The sequence below is a fragment of the Artemia sp. Qi Xiang Cuo genome, chromosome 5 (assembly GCF_049724085.1).
Source record: "Artemia sp. Qi Xiang Cuo chromosome 5, ASM4972408v1, whole genome shotgun sequence".
Lineage (NCBI taxonomy): Eukaryota > Metazoa > Arthropoda > Branchiopoda > Anostraca > Artemiidae > Artemia > Artemia sp. Qi Xiang Cuo.
This window is the reverse complement of record NC_142798.1, coordinates 16,140,149-16,153,720: the sequence shown is the minus strand read 5'-3', so window position 1 is coordinate 16,153,720 and position 13,572 is coordinate 16,140,149. Positions and strand designations below refer to the sequence as shown.

Genomic DNA, 13,572 nt, shown 5'->3' with positions numbered 1-13,572 from the left:
TTGTCGTTGAAACTTTAAATTGAGCTCATTCGATTTGAAATTGAAAGGGCTAGTGCCCTTTTTAGTAGTTGAAAATGATTGAAGGGCAATTGTTCCCCTTCAATCCCACGTCCACCATTTCCCCAAACACATCCAATACAAATTTTGAGATAGCCATTTTGTTCAACGTAGTTCAAAGGTCCGAAAATTATGTCTTTGAGGATGACACTCCCCCCGCATCCCTTAGGGCAAGGGTTGGAAGTTCTGCCCTGGGGGTATGTAAGGTTTTTATAGAAAGCTTTGTCGTTGAAACTTCAAAAAGGACTCATTCAGTTGAAAATTGAAAGGGCTAGTGCCCTTTTTGATAGTCGAAAGTGATTGGAGGGCAACTAACCCCCCTCTCACGCCCACCATTTCCCCAAACACATCCAATCAAAATTGAGAGATATTCATTTGCTCAGCGTCGTGTTAAATTTGGAAATTATGTCTTTGAGGATGACAATTCTCTCTACCGTCGTCAAGGCAAGGGTTGTAAGTTATGCCCTTGGGGCATATAATGTTTTTAAAGAAAGTGTTGTCGTAGAAACTTAAAAAAGGGCTCATTCGATTGGAAATTGAAAGTGCTCATTCGATTGGAAATTGAAAGGGCTAGTGCCCTTTTCAATAGTCGAAAGATATTGGAGGGCAACTAACCCCCCTCTCGCTCCCACCATTTCCCCAGACACATCCAGTCAAAATTTTGGGATAGCACTTTTGTTCAACGTAGTTGAAAGCTCTGGAAATTGGGTCTTTAATGGTGTCCACCCCCCGCCCCCCCGCCCTCAGGCCAATGGTTGTAAGTTTTACCCCGGGGGCATATAAGGTTTTTAATGAGAGCGTTGTCTTAGAAACTTCCAAAGGGCTTCTTTGATTGGAAATTGAAAGGGCTAGTGCCTTTTTTAATAGTTTAAAGTGATTGGAGGCTAACTAACACCCCTCTCACACCCACCATCCAAGTACATCCAATCAAAATTTTGAGATAGCCATTTTGTTCGACGTACTTGAAAAGTCTGGAAATTATGTTTTTGAGGATGACACTCCCCCCACAGCCCTCAGGGCAAGGATTGTCAGTTATGACCTGGGCGCATATAAGATTTTTTTATAGAAAGCGTTGTCGTAGACTTCAAAATGGGCTCATTCGATTGGAAATTAAAATGGCTAGTGCTATTTTTAATAGTTGAAAGTGATTGGAGGGTAACTAACCCCACTCTCACGCCCACTATTTCCCCGAACACATTCAATAAAAAATTTGTGATAGTAATTTTGTTCAACGTAGTTGAAAGGTCTGAAAATTATGTCTTTGAGGATGACACTCCCCCCACATCGCTCAGAACAAGGGTTCTAAGTTATGCCCCGGGGACACATAAGGCTTTTATAGAAAGCTTTGTAGTAGAAGCTTCAAAAAGGGCTCGTTCAGTTAGAAATTGAAAAGGCTAGTGCCCTTTTTGATAGTCGAAAGTGATTGGAGGGCAACTAACCCCCTCTTACGCCCACCATTGCCCCAAACACATCCAATCAAAATTTTGAGGTAGCCATTTTGTTAGACGTAGTTAAAAAATCTGGAAATTATGTTTTTGAGGATGACACTCCCCCCACAGCCCTCAGGGCAAGGGTTGTAAGTTATGCCCTGGGGGCATATAAGGTTTTTTTATAGGTAGTGTTGTCGTAGAAACTTTAAATTGGGCTCATTCGATTTGAAATTGAAAGGGCTAGTGCCCTTTTTAGTAGTGGAAAGTGATTGGAGGGTAAGTAACTCCCTCTCACGACCACCATTTCCCCAAACACATCCAATAAAAATTTTGAGAGAGCCATTTTGTTCAACGTAGTTGAAAGGCCCGGAAATTATGTCTTTGAGGATGACACTCCCCCCGCATCCCTTAGGGCAAGGGTTGGAAGTTTTGCCCTGGGGGCATGTAAGGTTTTTATAGAAAGCTTTGTCGTTGAAACTTCAAAAAGGACTCATTCAGTTGAAAATTGAAAGGGCTAGTGCCCTTTTTGATAGTCGAAAGTGATTGGAGGGCAACTAACCCCCCTTTTACACCCAGCATTTCCCCAAACACATCCAATCAAAATTTTGAGATAGCCATTTTGTTCAACGTAGTTGAAAGTTCTGGAAATTAGGTCTTTGAGGATGACAACCCCCTCACATTCCTCAGGGTAAGGGTTTTAGGTTATGCCCTGGTGGTATATAAGGTTTTTATAGAAAGTGTTGTCGTAGAAACTTAAAAAAGGGCTCATTCGATTGGAAATTGAAAGTGCTCAATCGATTGAAAATTGAAAGCGCTAGTGTCCTTTTCAATAGTCGAAAGATATTGAAGGGCAACTAACCCCCCTCTCACGCCCAACATTTCCCCAGACACATCCAGTCAAAATTTTGGGATAGCACTTTTGTTCAACGTAGTTGAAAGTTCTGGAAATTGGGTCTTTAATGGTGACAACCCCCCTCCCCCCAGCCCTCAGGCCAATGGTTGTAAGTTTTACCCCGGGGGCATATAAGGTTTTTAATGAGAGCGTTGTCTTAGAAACTTCCAAAGGGCTTCTTTGATTGGAAATTGAAAGGGCTAGTGCCTTTTTTAATAGTTGAAAGTGATTGGAGAGCAACTAACGCCCCTCTCGCGCCCATCATTTTCCCCAAACACATCCAGTCAAAATTTTGAGATAGGAATTTTGTTCAACGTTCTTGAAAGCTCTGGAAATTAGGTCTTTGATGATGAACCCCCTCCCCCCGTCTAGCCCTCAGGCCAAGGGTTGTATGTTATGCCCTGGGGGCATATAAGGTTTTTAATGAAAGTTTTGTCGTATAAACTTTAAAAGGGCTCATTCGATTCGAAATTTAAAGGGCTAGTTCCTTTTTTAATAGTTGAAAGTAATTGGAGAGCAACTAACGCCCCTCTCACGCCCATCATTTCCCCAAACACATCCAATCAAAATTTTGAGATAGCCATTTTTTTCAACGTAGTTAAAAGTTCTGGAAATTTGGTCTTTGAGGATGACAACCCGTTCACAGCCCTCTGGGCAAGGGTTGTAATTTACGCCTTGGGGGGCATATAAGGTGTTTATAGACAGCGTTGTCGTAGAAACTCAAAAAGGGTTCATTCGATTCGAAATTGAAAGGGCTAGTGCCCTTTTTAATATTCGAAAGTTTTTGGAAGGCTTTACATTTTTATAATAAATATCGATGTGGGTAAAATGTATTTTTTTTTTTTTTTTTTTTTTTTTTTATACCAGGGCACTTCGTATCGAAGCAGTTGTCATACAAAATTCGACAAGGGCTCTTTCGATTGAAAATAGAAAGGGCTAGCGGCCTTTTTAATAGTTGAAAGTGATTGGATGGTAACTAATCCCACGCCCACCCTCCCATGTGCACATTATGTTTTAAAACTAAATGTTGCCTTAAGATTAAATCAAAATGCACTGTGTTAATGCTAGTTCCCAATAAGGCATCTCAGCAGTATCCCAAGAACGACTGAGGGTATTATGTTCAAACTTTCGGTGTTACTTCTGCTCTTAAAATTTAACCAAATCAAAATAGCGTAAGTGTTTCCAAGCTATCAAAGAGAGTAAACAGATTCTGTTGCGAATCAAGTTTTCTATTTCAGGTCAACTAGAGGAGGTATGAAACTAAATTAAACACTACTATTTGTGTCCAGATTTTTAAAAGGGTGTATGTTAAAAATTGCTGAAAAATTTTCTCCACCCTACAAATAGCAGGCCAAACTATAAAGTCTTAAAAAACGAAAAGATTTATAGTATTATTTTCTTTTTCCCTGAAAAGACTATGTCAATATAAAACGACCAAACCGAACAACCCAAAACGAACAGAAATTACAATAAATAACCGAGTCAAACTCAAAACGAGCAGAAATTAACATAAGTTGGGCTCAAAACCCCTATGCCTTCCCAAGGCCAGAATATAATTTGCACTTTACTGAAAAAAATACAAATGAATGTGCATTGTCAGTTTAATATACATATACCTATATTTAGTACTCAAAATGTTAATATTATTTGGCTTATTAAAGTTATAAAAGTAAAAACAGTTATATTTTTTTCAGTAAAATGCAAATTATGTTATGGCCCTAGGAAGGCATAGGGGTTTTGAGCCCAACTTAAGTTAATTTCTACTCGTTTTGAGTTTGACTCGGTTAATTCTTGCAATGTCTGTTCGTGTTGGGTTTCATTTATTTATCGATGCTGATTTGTGGCAGTTTCACATTTGGCAGATTATTTGACTTTATTTTTGCTCATTTTTGGTTTAATGGAGTTCTTTACTTTTCTTTGAAAAACTTATTTTGTGGAAAAAGTTTTTTGAATTAATTTGTAACAGACCAGGATATCTTACAAGGTTATGAAATGTATAAGAACGTGCAACCCACTGCTATTAAGACGCTTTTGAGAAGTTTCCTGTTAGCTGCTTTTTTCACTGGGTAGAAGCTTATATATTCCCCGAATAGTTCAAGTGGGGCTTTGTATTTCGGACTCGGATAGGACTTTTGCTGGTTGAGGAGGGGGGTTCTTAAGGTATATGATGACAAAAATACTGTTGCCAGAAAATTCACAGAGTTTCAGAGAGCAGATTTCTCTAAACATTAAAGACTGGGCTCGACGTTTCGATGTGAAAATAGATAGACGTAAGAGAAGCTACAACCTTATCATCAAATGCAGCTTAAAGTCTTAAATGCAACAAACTATATCATAGAAAAGCTACATAGTTTTCTTCTTATCTTATATAGAGGATAAGAGATAAGAATCAACCCTTATCTGTCCAATCTTTTGGATACAAATAGAGAAAATAATCCTGATGTATGCTTTTCACAATTTAAGCGACAATTTTTGTTTACATGTAAGTGAAGTGAAGTTTAAATGTCCTTAACGTTTAAGTTTAAAACGTTAAACGTTCTTAAACGAGGTGTTAAAACGTCCACAGAGACACACGGGTAAGTGAATTTTGGGAGACTCCCCGCACAGGTGAATGTATTAGAGAAATCGGAAAAAAATTCACTTTGAAACCCTCCCACCTTAAAGAGTATGAGTAACATATAAAAACAGAAACTGGCGCTAATGTTGACAAAAAATCACTAATATCATCTAGTACTTGGCATCTCTTGGCATTTTATCAGTTGTAATAATATGGCAAGTTTGCAAAATTAGCATAGTAATATGTGTCTGACCTCAGTTTCTGAAAATTTATTTTTACGATGTTTGAAAAAATATTGGGAATAGCCAAATGCTAGATGGCGCTGGTGACTTTCTTTGTCGACACTAGCGCTAGTTCCCACTCTTGCAAGTTACCCATACTTTCCTCCCCCCCCCCTTTCTGTCACAATTATCACTAACTAGTGCATATAAAGATATGACGTACCAAATACGGGCAGATATAAAGCCTCTCAAGATAAATAAGTGTCAATGACTTGTATTACTTTTTCCTTGTCTTCTATTATACGTTATTAAAGTTTTGTAGGTTTAAAATTTATGTTGATCAACGCTAAATGTGTTGTTAAGATTTAGAGATTAAACGTTCTTAAAAGTTTATTTGACTTATTTTCAAACGCTTATCGAACTTTAAAAAATTGAGCCATCATAGCCGAGTGGTTAGCGTTCCAGAATTGAGATCCTGAGGTGAAGGGTTCGAGTCCTGGTGTCGCTGGTTAGTTGGTTTGGAACGGGGGTCAATTGTGTGACTCTGTAGGCTCAGCTAGAGTTGACCCAGTTCTAAATGGGTACCTGGAAAAATTTGGGGGAAAAGCATGGGAAGTGTGAAATGATTTGCCCCCAACCACGCATTGTACTCACGGCCGAAGGCATTGAATCAGGAGATCGGTACCTGCGCAACGCAGACCATTGCTCAGCATGCGAAAAAGTTCTCAAGTTCAGATCGAACTTCAATAAATTGGTATTGATAATTCTTTAGTGTGTTGGCAAAGTTAATAAGTTTTTTATTAATGTAATTTATGATTTTATTGCAGGGTTTCTGGCTTTATATAATGGTCTGGGACCGACGTTAGTACGCAGCTTTCCAGCCAACGGGGCCTTGATTTTAACCTATGAAACATCGAAAAAATATATGCACGGAGTTATTGATACGTTTTAAGGGTTTAAAGGTCTTAGGTGTCTTAGTTAATGTTAGGTTGTATGACTTCACGCTTCTGTTATCTTTTGAATACTTACTGGCTCAATTTTTGTGGAGATTTGAGTTTGAATTTCCGCGGAATTCGTTAAATTTTTGAATAGCTGGTACAAACTATAAAATCTACTTATATTTACTATATAATTATATTACTATTTATTCTACTATATAAATTACTTATATAAATAATATATAAATCTATACAAATTACTCTATATATTACAATGTAATTATAGGACTGACTGAAAGTAGCTTGATGTTTCCTTTTTTCATTTTGGAACTCGATTCTTCACTTGGATATGAAGTCAAAAAATTTTGATCAAATTTAAAACCTTGTTTATTTTCATCAAATTAATATCTAAAAATAGGCCAGATCATGAAAAATACATGTTTCTTTACTAATATATGGGCAGTGCAAAAAGTAATATGAAGTCGCTACCCTATCTTCTTTTATTGAGGATTGAATCTTAGCTGTGATAACTACATTTTTTCTTCATCCATGCTTTGGAATTTCTGAATATGACGATGATATATTGCTAAAATGATTTTTTAATTATTTTAATTTCTGTCGAATTAGTTGGAATTTTTCTTAAAATAATAGGTAGAAACTATAAAGTCTAATATATTAACGAAAGGTTGAATAAAAAATAGCTTGAAAAAAAAAGCTTGATATTTCCTTTTTCCGTTTAATAATTCTGGATTGTTCCCTTAGATAGGGAGTTACAAATTTTCAGCAAATATTGTTTTTGTTTTCATCAAACACATTGACAAAACGACATTATGTAATTTTTTTTTTTCTTTAATAATATATAGGTACTCGAAGGAAAGGCATAGCGAAGTTGCCACCCTTTAATATTTTTTTTATATACTATAGCTCTAAAACCTAAAAAAATTGCTTTGAAAATTTTCGTGATTTGAAAATTACGAAAATTTGGTAATTTTCATTGGTCATTTCATACATATCATCATATCATACATATCATGCATATCATGCATCATCAGCCGTGATATCTACATTTTTTATTTATTTTTTTTTATCTAAACTTTGTGGTTTTGGAATATAATGATGATGTATTATTGAAATTAGAGGTAATATAAGAACTAATAAGAGGATTTTGGGACAATATCTCTTGTCTGAAATCACGTGGCGGATCATGCAAAGAGAAACAGAAATAAACCAATGAAATACGGCAAAATTTACCATGGAACCATTGGAAGGTGTTTATTTCTATTTTACTCAATTCTGTAAAGTTCTGCCCTTATTTTATTATTGGGACCCAGTGCTCATCTCTGCCTCATTTCTGTTTGTAAGTGTATATAATTGGTCTAAAATCTTCGTAACTATACAAATTTCATAATACCCTCAGTTTTTAAATTCATTTTAAGTCTTTGCTTGTAGTGCCCTAATTTAAGTTATCCCGATTTGGCAGCTCTCTCCGCGTCTCCCTAAAAAATAATAGTCTGGAAATTCGTTTTTATCCTTGTTATATTGCTACAAGATTGTAAAAGAATGACTACGTCACAGTCCTTGGTTGAAGAATATACTTGAATACAGGCCCCGAATCTTGAATACAGGCCCAGTATCTTTGAAAGCAACAGTTCATCAATATGTACTGCGCTTGCTAGATTTTTTGTTCTCATCTTTTACCCAAACTGAAACTCTAATTCTTTGTTTCCTCTGCAAATTTGTTTTACCAGTTTGTCTTATGTGATCTTTAAGAAGATATGGCACCGTAAAATCATTTTTCAAGCCTCGACGTCGGCTTGTTGTCACAAAGTTGAAAGGACAATTAGTAAATTCCTCCATGGAACTGCCTATCATCGAGAGCTGTTGACTGAGAAATTTGACTGGAAAGACAGTGAATTTTTATGTCGGCGAGGTTGTCAATCAAAGCTAAAGCCCCTCTTCCCCAAACGCGCCCTCTAAAAAGCATGAAATAATTTTTTTTTCTCTCTCTGAGCCGCATCTGTGAAAACGTTGTGGTTACCCAGATTCTGAAAAGTAAGGATATGTTTTAGACATCACCACCCGAAAATATGTGTGTTTTGAAACAAAATACCCCCCCCCCCCCCAAAAAAAAGCGGAAGGAAGAATACCCATTGTTTTTGCTAATTTCAAGTAAAAGAGTTACTCGCTTCATTAATGAATAAAAAATCTGCTTTCAAGACTGGTGAAATAAAAACAATTTGGTCTAAAACAAGATACCCCCCCCCCAAAAAAAAAGGATAAAATCTTCGTTTTTATTCTTAATGCCTTACATAAGACACAATCACTTCCTTCACAATTAAAATTCTGTTTTCAACACAAGTAACATACTCTTTAAGGCAGTTTTCAAGTACATTAATATCAAGGCGAAAGTGAGTCCAAAAACAATTTTATTTATCAAGCCGTTTGTGGTAACGAACTGTAAGTAAGAAGCAGCTCGGCCTATTAGTAACTGAAACTCCCAACGGTCCAATAGTAACGGAATTTGAAAACAATAGATGCATTAAAAGAATTGACTTTTTATGCTGATTTCAAAAATATAAAATTCACTAAGTTTAATGTTACCCATCAAAGACTACGGACCTGAAGAAATCTGCCTGATTTTCCAAAAAGGGGGAAACACCCCTAAAAGTCAAGGGATCTTAATAAAAATCACACTGTCAGATTCACTACATCAGAGAACCCTTAATTCAGAGGTTTTCAAGCTCCCGTCTGCAAAAATGTAGAATTTTGTATTTTTTTTCTCTTAGAGATGATCGTATCGAACCAATGGTCCTAGAAGATCAAGAGAGGGTTCATTCGGACGGGAATAAAAAGTTCTAGTGCCCTTCTTAAGTGACCAAAATATTGTAGGGCATCTAGCCCCCCCCCACGCACCTTTTTTAACCAACGACATCCGATCGAAATTTTACGATAGCAATTTTATTGGGAAAGGGGAAGGGCTGTAAGTTACGCAATTCATATTTTTTCACGTATTGTATTTGCTATTGTGAAATATACGGAATTTATCCAGGGGGGGGGGGATTTTCTGCGGTAAGCAAAATCTCTGTGACAAATTTGTCGTTGAAAATTTTACACGTGGGGGGGGGGGGGAGATTTCCTGGCACAATTTGAAAAAAATCCTTTTGTAATCCTCCCCCTCCCCCAAACAAAAATCCTGGATACGGTCTTGATCAACACCCAGCGCATCAAATGAACAAGGGGGACATACATCTCTGAAATAAACATTCTGCGAAACTTTCAAAAAAGAGCTAATTAGTCAATTATGACTAATTTTAGTATTTTTAAAAATATATGTATTCATGTTATTAAAAGAGTAAATACCAGATTCTTTTTATACATTTATATATATTAATTCAAATATCTTTCTTTGAAAACATTATTTTAGATTCGTTTGTAAGATTCTAAAAATATTATTTAAAGACGAAAAATATTATTAGATTTTATAGTTTGTCCTATTGTCTTTCTTTGACACGAAAGCATCTCGTTTAACATTCCTTGGTGGGATCTAGTCTATATAGTGGTTTGCTATTTTGCTATAATTCCTTGTGTTTTAAATTTTGTGGTTAATGTTTATTTATATTTTAACCAGAACAGTTATCATTTTATTTTGTATTTACAAATATATAAATTAATCTTGTCAGTTTATTTTTCAAGGCTTCGTAAATAGGTATGGTTCGAAAACAGGAGAACACGAGACTAGGAAAAAATTCAGCAACTAGACTTTCAAATAATGTTGGAATAGAACGCTTTGGAAGTAAGGTCAACTAGAAGTATTAGATTATAATATTCCAAGTTCTACAATTACATTCTGGGGCGGCCAATTGAGAGAGGGAAAGGCTAGATTTCTATGGTCCCTTTAAATTTAAAAATATACTTTTTTGGGTGTATTTAATGGGGGGGGGGATCGAAAAACAGCAATTGCCCCCCATCCCTAGATTTTAAAAATACATTTTGGCCCCTCTATATTTTCGTGAATCGGCGCCCGTGATTGCATAAGCAAATATCGTTAGTGCATTTGCCTAAGGCTCTAGGAATGATGTATTCCTAAAAAAGGAAAAACGCTAACTAGGATGAAGCGTCCTTATCCGATAATTTCTGCAGCCTAAGTAAAGAGCAATGTGGACATTATGTATTTTTTTTTTTACCAGGGCACTTCGTATAAAAGGTTTTGTCGCAGAAACTTCGAAAGGGGCTCATTCGATTGGAAATTGAAAGCTCTAGTTCCCTTTTTAATAGTCGAAAGTGATTGGAAGGCAACTAACACTCCTTCGACGCCCACCATTTCCTCAAGCACATCCAATCAACATTTTGAGATAGCCACTTTGTTCAAAGTTGTTGAAAGGTCCGGAAATTATGTTTTTGAGGAGGGAACTCCCCCACAGCCCTCAGGACAATGGTTGTAAGTTATGCCCTGGGGGAATGTAAGGTTTTTATAGAACATGTTGTCATAGAAACTTCAAAAAGGGCTCATTCGATTGGAAATTGAAATGGCTAGTGTCCTTTTTAAAAGTCGAAAGTGATTGGAGGGCAACTAACCCCCCTCTCACGCCCACCATTTCCCGAAACACATCCAATCAAAATTTTTAGATAGCACTTTTGTTCAACGTAGTTGAAAGGTTCATTAATTATATCTTTGAGGATGACAACCCCCCTCCCCCAGCCCTCACGGCAAGGGTTGTAAGTCATGCCCCGATGGCATATAACGTTTTTATCCTAAGGGTGGTCGTATAAAATTCGGAGGCGGCTCATTGGGCGGGAAATTAGAAGTTATAGTGCCCTTTTTAAGAGTCAAAGTGATTAGAGGACAGCTAGCCCTCCCCTCATGTCCTATTCTCCCCAAATACAACCGATAGAAATTTGAGGTAGCCATTTGTTCAAAATGGTCCAAACATCACGTAACAAGGCATTTAGGGTTGATACAACCCCCAGAGTATGGGGGCAAGGGTTTAAGCTATGCCCCCGAGGTATATGAGGTTTTTATGGAAGGGTTGGTAGTGTGAAATTTACAGGAGTTTCGTTTGATTGTAAATTTAAAGCCATATCTCCCTTTTAAGAGTCAAAAGTGATGTAGGGCAATTACCCCCCCCCCTCCCTGATACCCTCTTTTCTCCAAACGCATCCGATCGAAATTGTGAGATAGCCATTTTGTTCACAGTAGTTGAAAGAGCATATAACAATGCATTCAGGGTGGACACAACCACCCAGAGCCGAGGGGCAAAGTTTATAAGCTATGTCTCGGAGCATATAAGGTTTACATGGAACGGGTGGTCATAGAAACTTGGGATCGGATGGGGCTCATTGGATTGAAAGTCAGAAGTTCTAGTTCCCTTTTAAAGAGTAAAAAATAATCGGGGACAACCAGATCCCTCCCACCCTCTTTTGACATCCGGTCAAAATTTTAAGATACCCATTTCTTTCAAAATAGCCCAAAGGTCAAATAATTATGCCTTCGGGGTTAATATAATCCCCCATAGCCACTCTGGGCAAGGACTGTAAGCTATGATTGTTGGTTTTATGGGAATTTTTAGAGGGATGTCAAGAGAATCAAACACAATATGTGCGTAAGGGCAGATCAGCAATATTTAAGGAATGGCTGAGGGTTTTAAACAGAAACTTTCAGAGTATGTTGAGGGGGACGTGGAAGAGTGATTTGAGGGCAACCAGCCCCTTTTCTTGCTCTTTTTAGATAAAACAAAAAATCGCGAAGAAAGGAAGAAAACGAGGACAATTAACAGCCAGTGAAAAAATTATCCAAATACCTCCGCTTGACCATCCTCAGTGCAGAATAAAACTGATAAAAATATAAAAACCAAATCTTAAAATAAAAACACAAAACTAAAATTGGACGACCCTTCCCTAGTAACGGTGAAAGGGTAACTAAATAAAAAACAAATCTAAATGGCATTTCAGAAATTCATTTTGAGTAAAGCACTTTTAAAGGCTGATCGCTTTCTAGTTTGATTGTTATTGGAGACTCTATTCGATTGCACAATATAACTTTGTGGATGTATGTAAAAACGATCAGAATTAATAATTTTGTCATAAATGGGACTTAAAAAATTCCTCCAGTGTCTCTATTGAGAGCTACATTTTGGTGAATGTGCTTTTTTATTTCAACTGCCTCCCTGAAAACTTGCGTGAGGCTAAGAAAAATTTCTCCAGTGTCTCTATTGAGAGCTACCTTTTGGTGAATGTGCTTTTTTATTTCAACTGACTCCCTGAAAACATCCGGAAAGGCTAAGAGTATTAAGGAGAAACTTTGGGGAATGTTGATGGGTATATTGAATCAAATCAAAAGACATTATTTGTATCCAGTTTGTCAAAAAGGTGTATCTGCAATATCTTAAGAATGGCTGAGGCAATTAAGTTGAAACTTTTAGGATATGTTGAGGGGCGGGGGGTGTTGAAAATCATATGGAGGGCACCCAGAGCCCATCCCATGTCCATTTTAACTGCCCTACCCAAAGACATCCGATTAAAATTTTGAAATGCCCATCTTATTCAAAATGGGCTAAAGTTCAAATAACTATGCCTCCGAGGATTGGACGCCAGGGTGAGAGCCGTAAACTATGCAAGTCATCCATTGCTAACATGTAGCGCTTGTTATTGGGAGAAGAGGGCATATTTGATCCTGGTTCTCCAAGAAGGCTTAGAGTATTAAGATAAAATTTTCAGGGAGTGTTGGTGGGAAGGTCAAATATATTTCAGAACGCACTATGCACAGGATGGCTGTCAAAAGGGCTTAATAGCGATATCTAAGAAATAGCTGAGAGTATTAACTTGAAACTTTGAGGGCATGTTGATGGGGATGTTGAAGAAAGAACAGAGGGCAACCCCCCCTCCTATTTCCCTTTTTAGATGTCCCCCTCAAGACTGATAGAAATTTTGAACGCAATTTTGTTCGAAATGGCCAAAAAGTCTTAACAGTCATGTCTTAGCAGATACCGACAACCCCCGGGGTAAGGAATATAAATTATGTAATTTGACCATTTTTTCCATGCATAATTTATCATCCGGACAGAGGAATGCTTGATCCTGGATATGCCCGAAAAGGCCAATGGTATTGTGGCAAAACTTTAGGTAATGTAAAGGAGTATATTGTGCTAAATCAAAAGACATTTTTTGTATCCAAGTTATTGAAAAGGCATATCTGTAATATCTTGGAAGAGGTATGGGCATTAACTTAAAACATTCAGAACGATTGCTACTGCAACTATTTGTGACTGTGACTACTTGTGATTACTACTGCAACTGCGACAAAGACTACTCGTGATGGTGACTACTTGCAACTATGACCACTTACGGATATGACTACTCGCGACTGTGATTGCAATTACTAGGAATTACTACTCTAAGACAGTCTTCAGGCAGAGGCGCCATTTCAGCCAAACCTTAGGGTGGGCAAGCAATCGACATGGGCCCCGAAGCAGGCTTGTAT

The 13,572-nt window shown here is 37.3% G+C and overlaps 1 protein-coding gene across 2 annotated transcripts in view; it reads left to right on the top strand.

Annotated features, from left to right (window-relative positions):
• Positions 1-9,694, top strand: part of LOC148951859 (mitochondrial ornithine transporter 1-like) — a 120,664-nt gene extending 110,970 nt beyond the window's left edge. For both annotated transcript variants that reach the window (XM_089089371.1, XM_089089370.1), the window contains exon 6: positions 5,985-9,694. In XM_089089371.1, the coding sequence (XP_088945497.1) occupies positions 5,985-6,109 (125 nt within the window). In that variant the 3' untranslated portion in view covers positions 6,110-9,694. The remainder of the gene's footprint in view (positions 1-5,984) is intronic.
• The last annotated feature ends 3,878 nt before the right edge of the window (positions 9,695-13,572 follow it).